At 32.2% G+C, this 14,443-nt stretch overlaps 1 protein-coding gene across 1 annotated transcript in view; it reads right to left on the bottom strand.

Annotated features, from left to right (window-relative positions):
- Positions 1–412: 412 nt before the first annotated feature.
- The window catches only part of LOC118189807 (uncharacterized), a 72,838-nt gene continuing 58,807 nt past the window's right edge, over positions 413–14,443 (bottom strand). Inside the window, exons 17-20 of the mRNA XM_085816641.1 lie at positions 10,489–10,624; positions 9,284–9,476; positions 3,907–4,010; positions 413–572 (exon numbers count right to left, since the gene is read on the bottom strand). Coding sequence (XP_085672767.1) covers positions 492–572; positions 3,907–4,010; positions 9,284–9,476; positions 10,489–10,624 — 514 coding nt within the window. The 3' untranslated portion in view covers positions 413–491. The remainder of the gene's footprint in view (positions 573–3,906; positions 4,011–9,283; positions 9,477–10,488; positions 10,625–14,443) is intronic.

The following is a 14,443-nucleotide window of genomic DNA, read 5'->3' as shown; positions in this document are numbered from 1 at the left end:
TTTTGAATGAAAAATTGGCATTTCAGTCTGCTTTTTTTTTTTTTTTTTTTTTTAAGTAATGCTGTGTACTATCAGTTCTACCTTTAATGTGCACATGCCATGAAGTGCTAATAATCTCCATATTCCAGACTGTTCTAGCTTTCATGTAAATTTAAGGTTTGTTATGTATATGGTGTAGGAATTTCAATAGCCAGCAGTGTATTTGAAACAAACTGAAAGAAGGACAACAAATTGCTATAATAGCAGTAGTACAATAACATTAAAATTCTACAGCTATTATAATTTTTTAATGTGAAGTTATTTTTTCTGAACAAGTAATTTTATGCATAATACAATTAATTAGTCAGAAAAAGTTATTCTGTGTGCTTGTGATTAGTTCCAAGAGTGGCATATAAAATTTTAAAAAAGGACATTTTACACAAAAAAATTTTTAATTCTTAAAATGCTCTATGTACAGACTTTAATTTAAATAATGAAATTTACAAATTACATTAATCATCTTCATCACTCTCCTCAATTGTAACAGTTTTCTTTTTACCATCAGTCACTGCTTTCTTGCGATCAAAATAATCCTAGAAACAAACAAAATAAAAATCAGCCTAAACTGAATTTTCAGCAAACAGGAAATAACTTTTTAATTTGCATAAGTATATTTATTTGAAAACAAGATTTTATTGGAATTCAGCATCTTTCAACTCATACTGGAGATGCCAACATGGGAAAGTGTGGTGTTGCTGGCCGTGATCGTATAAAAGTAATTATACTAAGAGTATCAAATGCGAATTAATTTCGCGTAAATAGTAAACTAAAAATTTAGTGGTTAGTACACTGCATGAATTTTAATAATAAGAATAAAATGACTTACCCAATAAGGCATGCATGAGTCAGTAGCTCTCTTTTAAATATACATTTATTTAATAACAAAAACACACATTTCTTGATTAGCCTAAATAAATCACAAAAACACACTTTTCTTGATTAGCCTATATTCGATATGTTATAAAAAAAAAAAAAAAAAAAAAACACATTCATGAATGCCCTTCGGCATGTCCTACGGGACTGTCACAGCGTTCATTTTTTTCTGTATACTGTAATTCCTAATCCTCTAGCATCGCTGGCCCATTACTTATCAGCATCTTGCAAGACGCTTAATTAATATGCAGTACAATTACTCGTAATAGAAGATCGAGAATTGCTTGTGGATAGGCTTGAATTTGGCGCACATGGTCGTCTTTTCAAAACATCCAATTGTCAGGATTATACACGTTGAGTCACAGCACAGGAACAATTTTTACCTCGCAGCCTAATCAGTAAAGTTTACCTGAGTTCTTATATTCTTCGTACAAGAACATATTTTCTCCTCCATCTTATGAGAAGGAACATCAGCTCGAGTACAGGTTGTTTTACAGTAGACGATGGCGAGAGCTGTGTGTGTGGCAAAAACCAACACACGCGTTAACACGACGTCAGGCAGCAAGCGGGGAACAAGGGAAAGAGAAAGAGAGACAAACCAGTCCTTCCAGTTTTTATACCTTTCAACGCACGTGGTAGGGCGCGATAACGATTTAAGAATCGATAAAGCCACAGTGTTCACTGTGAGAATTGTGTTCTCACATTCCCTCCGGCCGAAGAAAAAAAAATTTTTTTTGATCACTGGACAAATGAAATCCCTCTCTGCTGGATACACTTGAACTTTCATCAGCATCACATACACATTTCACACCAATCTTTATCACTTGCAAAGGCACTGCACTTTATCATTTCGTTGGCACTATATAAACATTTCACATTACAGAAAGTAAGTATGCAAACAAAGCATGACGAAGCTTTTAAATGATTTATTGATGAATGTCTGCTAATCGCAGCAGAATGCCACTCCAACCTTCATTCAATTATTTTGTTATTTTAAGACAGCAATATTTTTAAAGTTTACAATATATTGTTGGTGTCTCTGGGGGAGGGAGCATTACACCTTGTGCTTTATTCAGAAAATAATTTTCTATTCTCAATTTCACAAAATTAATTTCCAAAATTTAAATTTGAGTTTAGAAATTATCATCAGTGAAATTTTTACTAATATATTAGTTAATATATATATGTTGCTAGACTTTTACTACGCACAAAATAAATATGCCTAGGATGGCTGAGTGTTAAGATCGCTGAACACTGGTAAATTCAACCCAAATTCTCCCAGCGAACATGCATGGGTTGCATGCATATTGTGAATAGGAGCCAATTTCCTTTTCAAAATCCTCCATGAAGACATTCCTCCCCTTAGGCATTGCATAATATTCGATTTTTTAGGAATGTCACATACTAATGCACTTAATGTACTTTTCATCCAAAAAAAGGTTAATGATTTCTCAGGTACAATGCACCTCAATTTAGAAATGATTACTAACTGTTCAACATCATTTATATCAGAGGCTTCCAACTGGCAATCTGTAGACTCTTTCCGGTCCTAAAGCAATTTTACATAGCCGTTAAATTTATTTCAAATATATTTTTGTTGCAAATACCTTCCTTTTATGAACTAAGTTTATTCAAACAGCAGTTTTCAAAGAAATATAATAAATAGGTTGGTGCTTTGTCTTTGGCATTGTGCCATGTGGTTGGGGCAAAATGGGAGAACTCTTCATCTGCATAACAAGTAAATTTAGTTCAGCATTCCATAGTTGGTGACTCTTCAATATATGCCATTTCCAGTTTTCTTCTCTGGGGTTGGTACTTATGATAAATTTCTCTCTTAGTCAGCCAGACGCAGAGCTATACAGTTTTTATTGCTGTATAGTTGGAAAAAAGCTAAAGTACAGCTTATGAAAGCTGCTTATTTGTGCTTGTTTTTACATCTATATTACATCAATACCTATTGTGTAGAACTGTGCATATGAAGCCACATAAAGATGCCTCCATTTATTTATGGGACACTGAAAGAAGGCAAAACATACAATTACCTTTCCCTAGAAAAAATAACTTAAAGGCTTTGGCTTGCCATGAAGAAGAAATTTCATCTGCAACCACAATCATGTTGTACGCATTTCACTAAGAATTTTTAACATGTACGTTAACACTATATAAAATATTAAAATAAAAACCAAAGAGATCATTAAAAATATTGAAATTAATGCATGTTACAATAAATAAGTAATAAAGAGTAACCTTGCAATCTCAATGCAAGCCTCCTGATACATTTTTTTTTTTTTTTTTTTAAATTCAATGATGCCATCATAAAAGTCTTTGCAGTTATGCAATTCATAAGGAAACCCTTTTCAACAGACATAATACAGTTAAAAAGTTTATGGAAATGCTTCATCTGCTAAGTCAGTTTCTTTAAGAAACTTCATAATTTCTGTTACTGATCTGTCTGAAAAATCTGGTAGCCTGTACATTGCTACCCATTTTCTAAATTAGGAAAATTAAACAGATTATAATAGCTTGATTTAAGTGATGAAAGTAAGTTATCTGGAAATAAGGAACACAATGTTTGGACTGAAATAGTGAAAACTTTTATAGGATAAAAATTACATTTAGTTTTTAAAAAATCTTATATTTCAAAATTATACTTTACAAATATCTAATTATTTAATTAATTATCTTAGTCAAAATTTTATGATATACATTTCTCTTTATTTGCTACTGCTTTAATGCCTATTCTTTAAAAGGCTTTTCTGTTGCTACACCATTTTCTCCTTGAAAGGGGGGATATGCAAGATAAAGAAATATGAAATCATAATTTAAATTAGCAATAGCCCTTTAATGCTTAATAATTACTTATAGTATATAATAATTTCATAATATTGCATGATTTCACAACAATTTTTCATAATTTACACTTTTATATGATTAATTCAATTGAGAAAATAAATAGAAAATGTCAATGATTATATTATCTGCCATAATACTAACCAAGTCACTATCATCATCTGCATCATCTTCTTTTGCTTGCTCTAATCTCTTAGCTTTAGCTTCATCATCCGATGCTTCATCTGATGTGTAAATTGAAGGTCGTTCTGTGCAAATGATAAACCAATTTCATTAAAAAGTTAGCATGTTATAACTGGTACAATATGTACAAAATACTGTGGTTTAAATTTTGGGATTTTTATGAAAACGATACAACACTCTTCTTCCACATGGTTTTAAAAATCAGTTTTGATATTGAATAATATGTATATATACATAATAAAGCAATCCAAACAAGAATTATATATAAAATCTTGACAATTATAAGTAATTTAGGGTATTTTAATGTGAAATCTGAAAATACCAAAAATACTCCTATGAAAGCTGGTACACACCCTAGAATGTCAATTTTTGCTAACAAAGCACAACCTAATGTATGATAACTTTCTAATCTATGCATTAATTTTACAGAAAATGCATTCAATCATTGATACATCAAAAGCATATAAAATTATGATTTTTCTTTTTGGTTTTCTATCCAATTATTATTGTCTACTTCAAAAGGAAATAAACTATCATAAGTGAAAAAAGTCTCAGCCCAGTGGAACAGCTAGCTACGCTGTTAAAAGCAAATTTGGAACAGCCTCTGCAAAATAAATTAGTCTGTTAACTATTGAAAATTCTGTTGTTTTGTCTCTGTTAATACAAATATTGATAATAATGTTGATTCAATGGATGTCTAGACTAGCTAAGTTAATAATTTGTTCTCTCAACACCCGAAGGATTACGCCAATTATGGTGCAACCAGGTATACAATTTTTCGATTTTCTAAAGCAATTGAAGGAAACTTCCCAGATGTTACCAATTAAAATGATTTTCAAGCTCATGAATATTTTGAACATTATTCTAGATTGGCAGTATTTTTCTTCATAGTGGAAAACGGCCCGCATTACTCCTATAATCAAGCCTAAGAAGCCAGCTAGAGAGCCAGGGTCTAACCGGCTGATTAGTCTGATCCAAGGTAAAAGTAAAATTATGGAAGCAGTGATCATTAAAAGAATGCAAGACCACCTGGAATGGAATAATATACTGATTCCACATCAGTTTTGTTTTAGAAAAAAACCTGTTGATCTACTTCCAACTGTAACAGGTGGTTGAACACATCTCAGAAGAAACATGTCACAAGAATTCACCTATGGCCTGTTCTTGGATATAACCAGCGTTCGACTGAGTTTGGATGGATGCATTCAAATAGAAGTTTCATAATTTGGATTTCCCAGATTACATTAACATCCCCGATCCAGAACATTACATTACACATATAATTAAATCCTACTTAGACACTTTATTGTTCATTATTCACATCAACACACACACTAGTGCTATTTCATAAGGATCTTTAGTGGGCCCTACTTTCTTCAACATTTACGTCAATGACATTCCTCGCACTCCCAACATTGCACTTGCAATGTACACTGATGATACAGTGATCCTTACTCTGTATGCATTTCCTTAGTCTAGTCATACAACACCTCTAAAATCACATCCATTAGAGGCCTGGCTACGAAACTGGAAAATTAAAGTAAATGTTGACAAAACTCTTGCATTATTATTTACCAGGAAGATCATTAATCAGCATCTACAGTTCTATGGAGAAACTCTCCCTAGGGCTAAGCAAGTCCCTTATTTTGGGATAATCTTCACAAATTATCTTACGTGATACCACACATATATTCTATTATCTAGAAGTTTCGGGTTCACAAAGCTAGACTCTACACCCTAACTGCCCATCACAGCGATTTATCTTTGATAACAAACTACTCATTTATAAGTCCATTTTGTGACTCATGTTCTGTTATGCTTGTTTAGTCTGGGCATACTCATGTAAATCTTACAGGAAAAGGTTGCAAACTGCCCAGAACAGTGTTCTGAGGCAGATTATGGATGCACCAATGTACATTCATAATAACACTCTTCATAAGAAGCTTGGCATTGTCAAGCTCAGAGAACCTTTTACTACCATCTTGCTAAAAATACAGTTACGATTATAAAAAACTGTGCAAAACATAAGATGGCTATAAGATTTATGTATTATTGCTTTGCTTTCTTTTCCTACTTATGCTGTTTTGTGTATTTTTATATGTAATTTTTATTCTACCTTTCCACTGTTGGTATGACTTTTCTCACTTGCTCACCATTGCTCATTGTACCTGCTCAACAGCTTTCTGATGCTTCTTCCCATTTACCCATTTTCTAGTACAAATTTTAACACTTTTCATATTATTAGAAAGAAAAAAAAGAAAGAAATATTAGTATAAATTTACATATATTTGTGAAAAAAAGGGATTGTTGAACAGTATGATAATTTATATATATGCATTTATTATAAGCAATCTTTAGTTGAGATACTATTTCGAAGCACTGTATTTTTCGATTCAAGGTAGGGTTCAGCCAAGGCCAGCCTGGTGTCTTAAACATCATTCCATAATGAAAGGAGAAAAGTCTATATAGAGGGTTTGTACATATTTCAATACACTGAAATGAAGAACTTTTAAGGAACATCAATGAAAAAAAACGACCTATCAGCAAATGGGAATTAAATAAATTTAAGCAATTATCTCTGCAAACAATTTCACTTTTGTAATACTGTTCTAAGAATAAAACAAAAGTATACTTAAAAATGCATTATTATTAAACATAAAATATTATTTTAACATAACTGTAAAATAAATTGAGAATTAAATTCTCTCTCCCTAAAATATATAAAATAATTAACATTAAATTAAAAATATAATTCCTAAAATGTTTAAAAAGTCTGAAATCTGGACAATATCCAGATCACCAGCTGAAAAAATAAAGAAAATAATTTCCTCTCCTTCCCTTACAAAGTTTAGGAGTGGAGAATATTAGGCAGATGAGCTGTAAATATTCCTATATGTCACTTTCAAACACCTGCTGCAGGCCAGGGAGTGGCACTGTGGCCAATGATAATACATTGAGGAACTGATGCTGTCATGATCACACTTTGGCCCTTGAGTGGTTGGGGAAGAGGTTAGTACTTTCTACCCAATCAAAACAATAAACAAAGTCTTAATGTTGCGGTGTCTACATGTACTCTTACTAAAATTAAACTGGTGATCTAAAAACTTTAAATTTTTGGAATTGCCAAAGTCCCAATGATTCTGGATCTTAGATTTTGTACTGTATTTGACATTTATAATAGTCACACATATTTTAAAAGAGATTTACATTATCACTATTAAAAAGTTCTTTTATTTAAAAAAAAAAAGTCACTTAAAAGCGCTGCTAAACTTATGCATGAAAAAAAATTTATTTAGTTTGGATGCAAAAATTTTTTGCTTCGTATATGATATCTGTTTGGAATATGATTCAAATTCGACGAGTGATGCCTGCACTCAGTACCCTTATCTACTTTAGTATGCCTATTGGCATGTCTTTACTACATCTATTTCCCTATTAGGCTTTATTATGTCTATTGCTACTGTTCAATAAATAACCCATACTATAATTATTTTCAAGTGAATTAAAATTTTTTTCTCATAAATTTTTCATAGATTCATTGACGATGAGTTTTAGAAAGGTTAATAAGTCAAGCCATGTAACAAATTGTTAAGATCATGAATGAGGTGAAAAAAAGGGATTGTTGAACAGTATGATAATGGCATATGTATTCGGGATCTAACTATTGTTTACTGTATGCCAAGTAATATGGATCTACAACTGTGAAAAACAGACACACTATTAAATCGGCTAACACTGCGAAGGAAGTGAAGTTGATTACCACACAAAGTTCAGAGATGTGAGAGCATGCTGAAAAATTGCTTTTGATCTGGATTGCAGGAAAATATTTATTTACAGGATCATGTGGAGTACTTCTTTTACGTACAGTATATATTTCACCCACTTCATTGGTATTTTAGTATTAAACAAGTGTTATAATAATAACAGTAAGGTTTTTTATAAGAAAGGATTAATTATTTTTTCATAGATGGTGTTATGTTTATTATAAAAAAATTATCATAAAATTTGCAAACATCTGACTAAAAAAATATGCAGATAAATTGCTCTTAAAATTGTCAAAATATTAGTAAGTCACCAAATTTAGTGCTGCACAATAAATGAGATCATATTACGAAGAAAAAAATCTTCTTTTTAATATAATTAGGCATAATAATTCAAGCAGAAATAATAACCTATGTAATCTTTATTGAATTAAATATTGTATGTAATACTGACAAAAATACATGTTGAAATTAACCTTTCCGAACCACATGTACTATCTTCCCTTTTTTAATATTACATTGTTTTATTTTATTTCTTCGCATGTTATAAACGCTCTCTTTGATTTATTAACAAACCTTCTCTCACAGACACTGACTCAAATATTTTAATCACCCCAAAATGGGCAATTTAATTACCACTCGGACAATAAGGGCCTATTTCCTAAATTAAAATGATAAAATAGCCTAATTAAATGTACAATATGCTATAGTAATAGCCACAAAATTCGTTTCTATTAGCACTTTTAATGAGGACACAAATGTTTAGATCATACATTAGAAAACGAATTTTCGATTTTTTTTTTTTTTTAGTCCAAAGGGAAGTCCTGAAGGACTATTGTTTTCGTTTTGCGCTTTTGCGTTGGTTCACTATTAATGTCTGTTTCACTTTTCAAACTGTTTCCACCAAATGTTAGAGCCTTGCATTATATTTGAAGAAATTAAATAATGAAAAATCTGTGTAAATGTATGGATATTTCTCACATTCTGATAAAACAACGGTACACATAGCCATCGAATTTTGAATGACATATGGACGAATATGGGCATGTGGAAGCCCAAATTTGAAATTTGTTTTATTATCGATTTCATATTTTGTAAAACTTTAACGGATTTTTGATTAACAAACTCAAGGATTTCAAAGTGAGCAATGGCAACGTTGTACAGAAAAAACATTTTTAACTCCAGTGTGCGAGACTCTGTATCGGAAATTCTAAAGATATGCTCAATTTAAAACTATTTTGCGATATTGCTCTTGAACTTGCCGCCTTCTTGCTGCAGGCCCTTCAATTCTGAACAGAAAATATTAAGCAAAAGATAAAATTACTGCTTAAATTACTCAATTATTATTTCACAGTACCTTTTCAAATGGCTTTTAAGGGAACAGAATTCTGAAAAAAATAAATATCCATGCTTATAGGAAATACAACATTACTCTAATAGCTTTTGAACAGTAATGTGATAATATAAACATTTTTAATTAATATATTTAAATTATTTTTAAAACAAAATATCCATAAAGTTTGAAAACATAAAAATAATTCCCCCCTTAACTTTCAAAAGTATAGAAAATAATTTACCTTTCATCATGGCTGCACCACCCTTCTTATATTTATTCTTTATTGCAGATAAAGAAATAGCTCCTTCATCATCTTCATCATAACGATCTGGTTCAAGATATGATGTACTAAGACTTCTAGAATGAGATTTTTCTTTCATTCTCCTCTGTTTGCTCTCTCGACGTATGGATGCTTTCAGACGATCTTCTTCTTGCTATTATAAATAAAAGCAATAAAAATATAGAAGATCCAATACTACATAAGCACAAACTAACAAAGGATACTCAACTGTCAAAACTACTTTCCCCCACCTACAACACTGATTAATACTTATAAAGTTCAATAAAATATAATCACAAATAATTTTTAAATATAAATTCTTCACAAATGCACAGTCAAAAGAAATTTCACTTCACAAATAATATATCAACCTATTAATATATCAAGTGCTTAAACTAAGCATTTACCCTCACAGATATTTTAGTATTTAAGAATTTGACTTTTAGCATTGAGTTTTTCTTTATTAACCTCATTAATTGGCACAAAATTTTAAGTATTATTTAAAGAAAATCTATAAAGCATTCTCTCATATTAGTTGCAGTAAAAACCCAACTATTCAACATTCAATTAACCAGAAAGCTCAAGTAACTGATATAGTTTAGAATTTTAAGATTTTTGTAAAAGAAAATACATAAATTAGATAAAAGACTTTGTAAAGAAACATTTATGATTTTTTGGTATAATACTGTAAGTCTGGAAATAATGAGTTGTTTCTGCTCCATCCTCAGCAAATCTAGTACACAAATGGTTCAAATGCACTGAAAATCAACAGCAAAAAAATGTCCCAAAAACTTTCCATAAGAAAAGAATTATGACCCTTACTCCCCCTCCCCCCCAAAAAAAAACACAAATAAAAGCACACAATGCAGATTTATGTTTGCTCTAATTGACCTAAATAAAATAATCAAAGAAAAGAAAGAAGATAACAAAAAGAAACAAGAGAACATGAACAAGAAAAAACGCTCCTTGGAGGAAAAAAAGAGAGAGAGAACAAGAAAGGAAAAGAATAAAAAAATCTCCCTTTTTGAGAAAAAGCCCAAGCAGCTTTTAAAGTTGCTCAATCTTTACAAAAATCAAGGATGTATTTGAGCAATATATCAGCAAGTTCTGGCTAGTATTAAAGTATCAAATATATTTACAAATGATTAAGTGCATCAGCTTTGTACCTTTATCATCTCCCATCTATGCGCTTCAGGATCCTTTCCTACATTAGGTAAAACTCTAATCTTCTGAGTTTTCTGATTTCTATCAGCTAAAGATAATGTCATCTTACGATGAGTAAAACTGTCAGTTGAATGTGGCCTGAAATCAAAATAACAGCAACTTTTTAAAAAAAGCTATAAATTAGACTGATTAATCCATAATTTGCATGAGTTATCTTTTAATTTATACTATCATCAGTTATGTTAAAAATTTGAATGAATAAAATACAGTATGGTGTACACTATTTGCTTGGTATATTGTGACATGCAAGGATTAATTTTCTTTAACATCTGTTAAACAAATGCTACTTTGTAGGTAAAAAATTAATCATTAAAATGCAATTTTATATGCCAGTTTTAAGTTTTAAATATTTACTGACTTTTTGATAAAAATATATATTCACATATTTTTGCAATTTAATCTATTATTTAAAAATATTAATATGTTATAAATATAATAATCAATATAAAAGTATCGGGTTGTTCTGAAAGTAATTTCGTTTTTTTTGGGGGGGGAACATGAAAGACAATTTTCGTATAATAAATAAATATTTTATTAAATTATATATTGGCCATTCTGGTCCAACACCTTTTGCCATCTTTCTGGCAGTAACATGATTCCCCGCTCATAAAAGTTTTGGTCCTTGCTGGCAAAAAAACTGATTCAGGTGGTTTTTGACATCTTCATTTGAGGTAAAGGTTTTACCATCCAAAAAATTTTGCAGGGACCGGAACAAATAATAATCGGAAGGTGCCAGATCTGGAGAATATGGTGGGTGTTGCAGTATGTCCCATTCAGGCTTTAAAAGCTTTTGGCGAGTGACCAAACTTGTATGAGGTCTCGCATTATCCTGGTGGAACACTACACCCTTCCTGTTGGTTAATTCTGGCCTCTTCTGTTTAAGTGCATCATTCAATTTGTCCAGCTGATGACAATAGACTTCCGAATTAATAGTTGTATTGTCCGGTAAAAGCTAAAAAAAAATAAAAAATAAATAAAAAAAATTTTTAAAAAAAAACGTTTCCTTTGAAATCCCACCAAACGGACAGCATCACCTTTTTTTGGTGAATGTTAGCTTTTGAAACGCTTTGAGCCGGTTCATCTTTTCTGCTCCATGACCTCTTGTGTTTCACATTGTTGTATACAACCCCTTTTCCGTCCCCAGTAATAATCCGCTTCAAAAATGGATCATTTTCCTGACGTTTGAGGAGCGAATCACACACGTCAACGCGATGACACAAATTTCGCTCCGTAAGAACATGGGGCACCCACACATCGAGCTTTGAGGTTAAGCCCAGGCCTTTCAAGTGGCCATAAACAGTCGAATTCGACAAATTTAACCTCTCACCGATCTCTCATGTGGTTATTCGCCGATTTGCATCAACTAATGCCTTTATCGCATCTTTGTCAGCTTTGACCGGCCTTCCAGACCGTGGTGCATCTTCGACATCAAAATTGCCGGATCGAAACTTTGCAAACCAGTTCTGGCACTGGCGTACTGTTAACACGCCTTCTCCATACACATCCATCAATTTTTTCCTCGCTTGGACAGCACTTTTATCTTTTCTGAAGTAAAAAAATAAAATATGACGAAAATGCTGCTTATTGCTCTCCATATTTAAAAGGGCACCAACCAAAAACTACTGCGTAGAATTAATAGAACTTTTTCACACACAAGCCTTGTAATATCAGCTCTCAAGACATATAATGGTTATGCGGCTTAAGTGTGAAGTTGGTTTCGAAAAAATGTAATTAAGTCCTCTGACGGGAAAAAACGAAATTACTTTCCGAACAACCCAATACTAATAACAGTGAAATTTTAAGTAGCATCCATAATACCAGGTATCCCAAAAAAGTTTAGGCAATAGTTTTCAGTGAAAAATAATGACCCAGTGATTTTGTGCAAATGCACTTTATTTGACAAAGTAATCTCCTTCAGCTTAAATGACATTTTCCCAATGAGTTACAAGCTTATTAATCCAGCATTTGTAGTTCTTGCCCTCAGAGCCAAAAATCTGTTTTGACATCAACTTGGTTTTGGCACTATTGCTCACATAAATGGTTATCCATGGGCAAAAACAGATGATATCAGAGGAAGTGATGTCTGGGGAGTGAGGAGGATCAGGTAAAACTTCCCTACTAAATGTGTTAATCACCTCCTTGGTTGCTTTTGCCATATGTCATCTGGGCATTGTCTTGGAGAATGGTCACTCCTTTCCTGTTGAGTAGGGAAGGCTGCTTCTGATGCAGAGCAGTTGCAACTCTTAGCAACTGGGAAGAGTACACTCTGCAATGATGGTATAGAGTACAGTGTTCTTTGGTAACATAAATTAGTTCGAAAATTCTAAAAGATGACATGTGAGTTATAACCATGTCTTGTAAGTTGCACAGAGACAAGGAAAGTGTGTAAAGTACCCTTTTATTAAACTAAATAAAGTTTAATAGATGACACCAACTCATGATTACAGAAGCAACACTTCTGCCTTTAAATCAAATATAATGGATAAACTAAAGTTAATGAAATTTAAGTCTAGCCTAACAGCTTCACAGTTTAATAAGTGCGCAAGTTGGCTCAGACGAAGTCTGCATAAACAAGCAGGCAAGACTAAATCAGCACATAATTCATATCGCTAGAGGATCAAAATTAGCAACGTGGCTTTCAAGCAGGCAGAACATGCTCTGGTTTCACACTCCAAAACCTTCCTCTAAGTACTTCCTTTTTTTTCTACCTAATTTGAATATTGCCCGTGCTAGAAATTTGCATTCTGGCAGGGAAATTAAACGAGGCTTGATAGGAAAGTTATTTAACTTTAGTTACTATATAATACCCATTTCTTCTCATTTTCTAGTTCAGGAATGTGGATTTCTTATAGCATGACAGCAATGAAAAGCAAACGGTGAGCCACTGGAGTTGGTTTCCACAGTCAGAATGTGAGCAACACATTTACTGAGCCTCCACCCAAGGTTGTGCAGATGCAATTGAATGGTTTCCTCCCATACTCCAAGCCCTTGTGCAAGTTCCTTGTATATTTCTTGTGGATTATGCACAATATCCTTCTTTAGCAGGACTTTGTCAATAGTATATGGATGCCCAGTTTGAGGTTCTCATCTCCCAATGCAAATCAACTGAACCACTTTCCTGCTGTTTACTCATTCATTGATGCCTCTCCAAACATGGAGCATATTTCTCAAGTAGTTTTTGCAGCATTGCTGCCCAATTTGAACTCATAAAGTAAGCACGACTGCAAAACATCCTTTGCTATTTCAGGACACAAAAACCATTTCTGGCACGTTCATTTCATCAGTCTCCCAAAAGTGCATAAATAATTAAAATTAATATATAAGCAATACATTAAGTATAACTATTCTAAAAGAAACAAAGGGTAGAATAGGATGTATTCATATCTTTGAAATATAGATTTGAAATACAGTCAAAAGTCGTTAATCTGGACTCGTCGGGACTTCGGCGATTCCGGATTATCGATTCTTCCGGATTATAGATCATCAGCTTAAATCTCGTAAGATGGCATGCAGAAATTCTAAAATTAAAAATATGAAACCGTAATTTATAAAATAAAGAACAATTGTGATCTAAAGGGTATCAAAATTTACAAAAAAAAAAAAAAAAAAAAAGCTTAATATTTATTTGTTTACTTTATTAAACATTTCTTTCAATGTAAGTTGTTTAAGTTGCTTCGTTTTATGTGATAATACTTTCTCTTTAATTCTATAAACAGACACAATTTCTTGTTCAGTTACAAAGTTCCTCTGTTCAAGTCCCGTAATTGCTGTGCCGAGAATACCGACTAACTTGTCAATCGAAATTTTTTCGTTTTCACTAACCTCTCTGTCACCTTCTTCATGTTCTTTATCGATTTTTTGCAGCAATTCCACTTTTTGTTTGATGGGCATCGAAAC

This window comes from Stegodyphus dumicola, chromosome 5 (assembly GCF_044657685.1).
Source record: "Stegodyphus dumicola isolate Sdum_Otavi_A_Nest chromosome 5, ASM4465768v1".
NCBI classification, from domain to species: Eukaryota; Metazoa; Arthropoda; class Arachnida; order Araneae; family Eresidae; genus Stegodyphus; species Stegodyphus dumicola.
The sequence above is the reverse complement of the archived record's forward strand: the minus strand, read 5'-3'. Positions and strand labels throughout refer to the sequence as shown.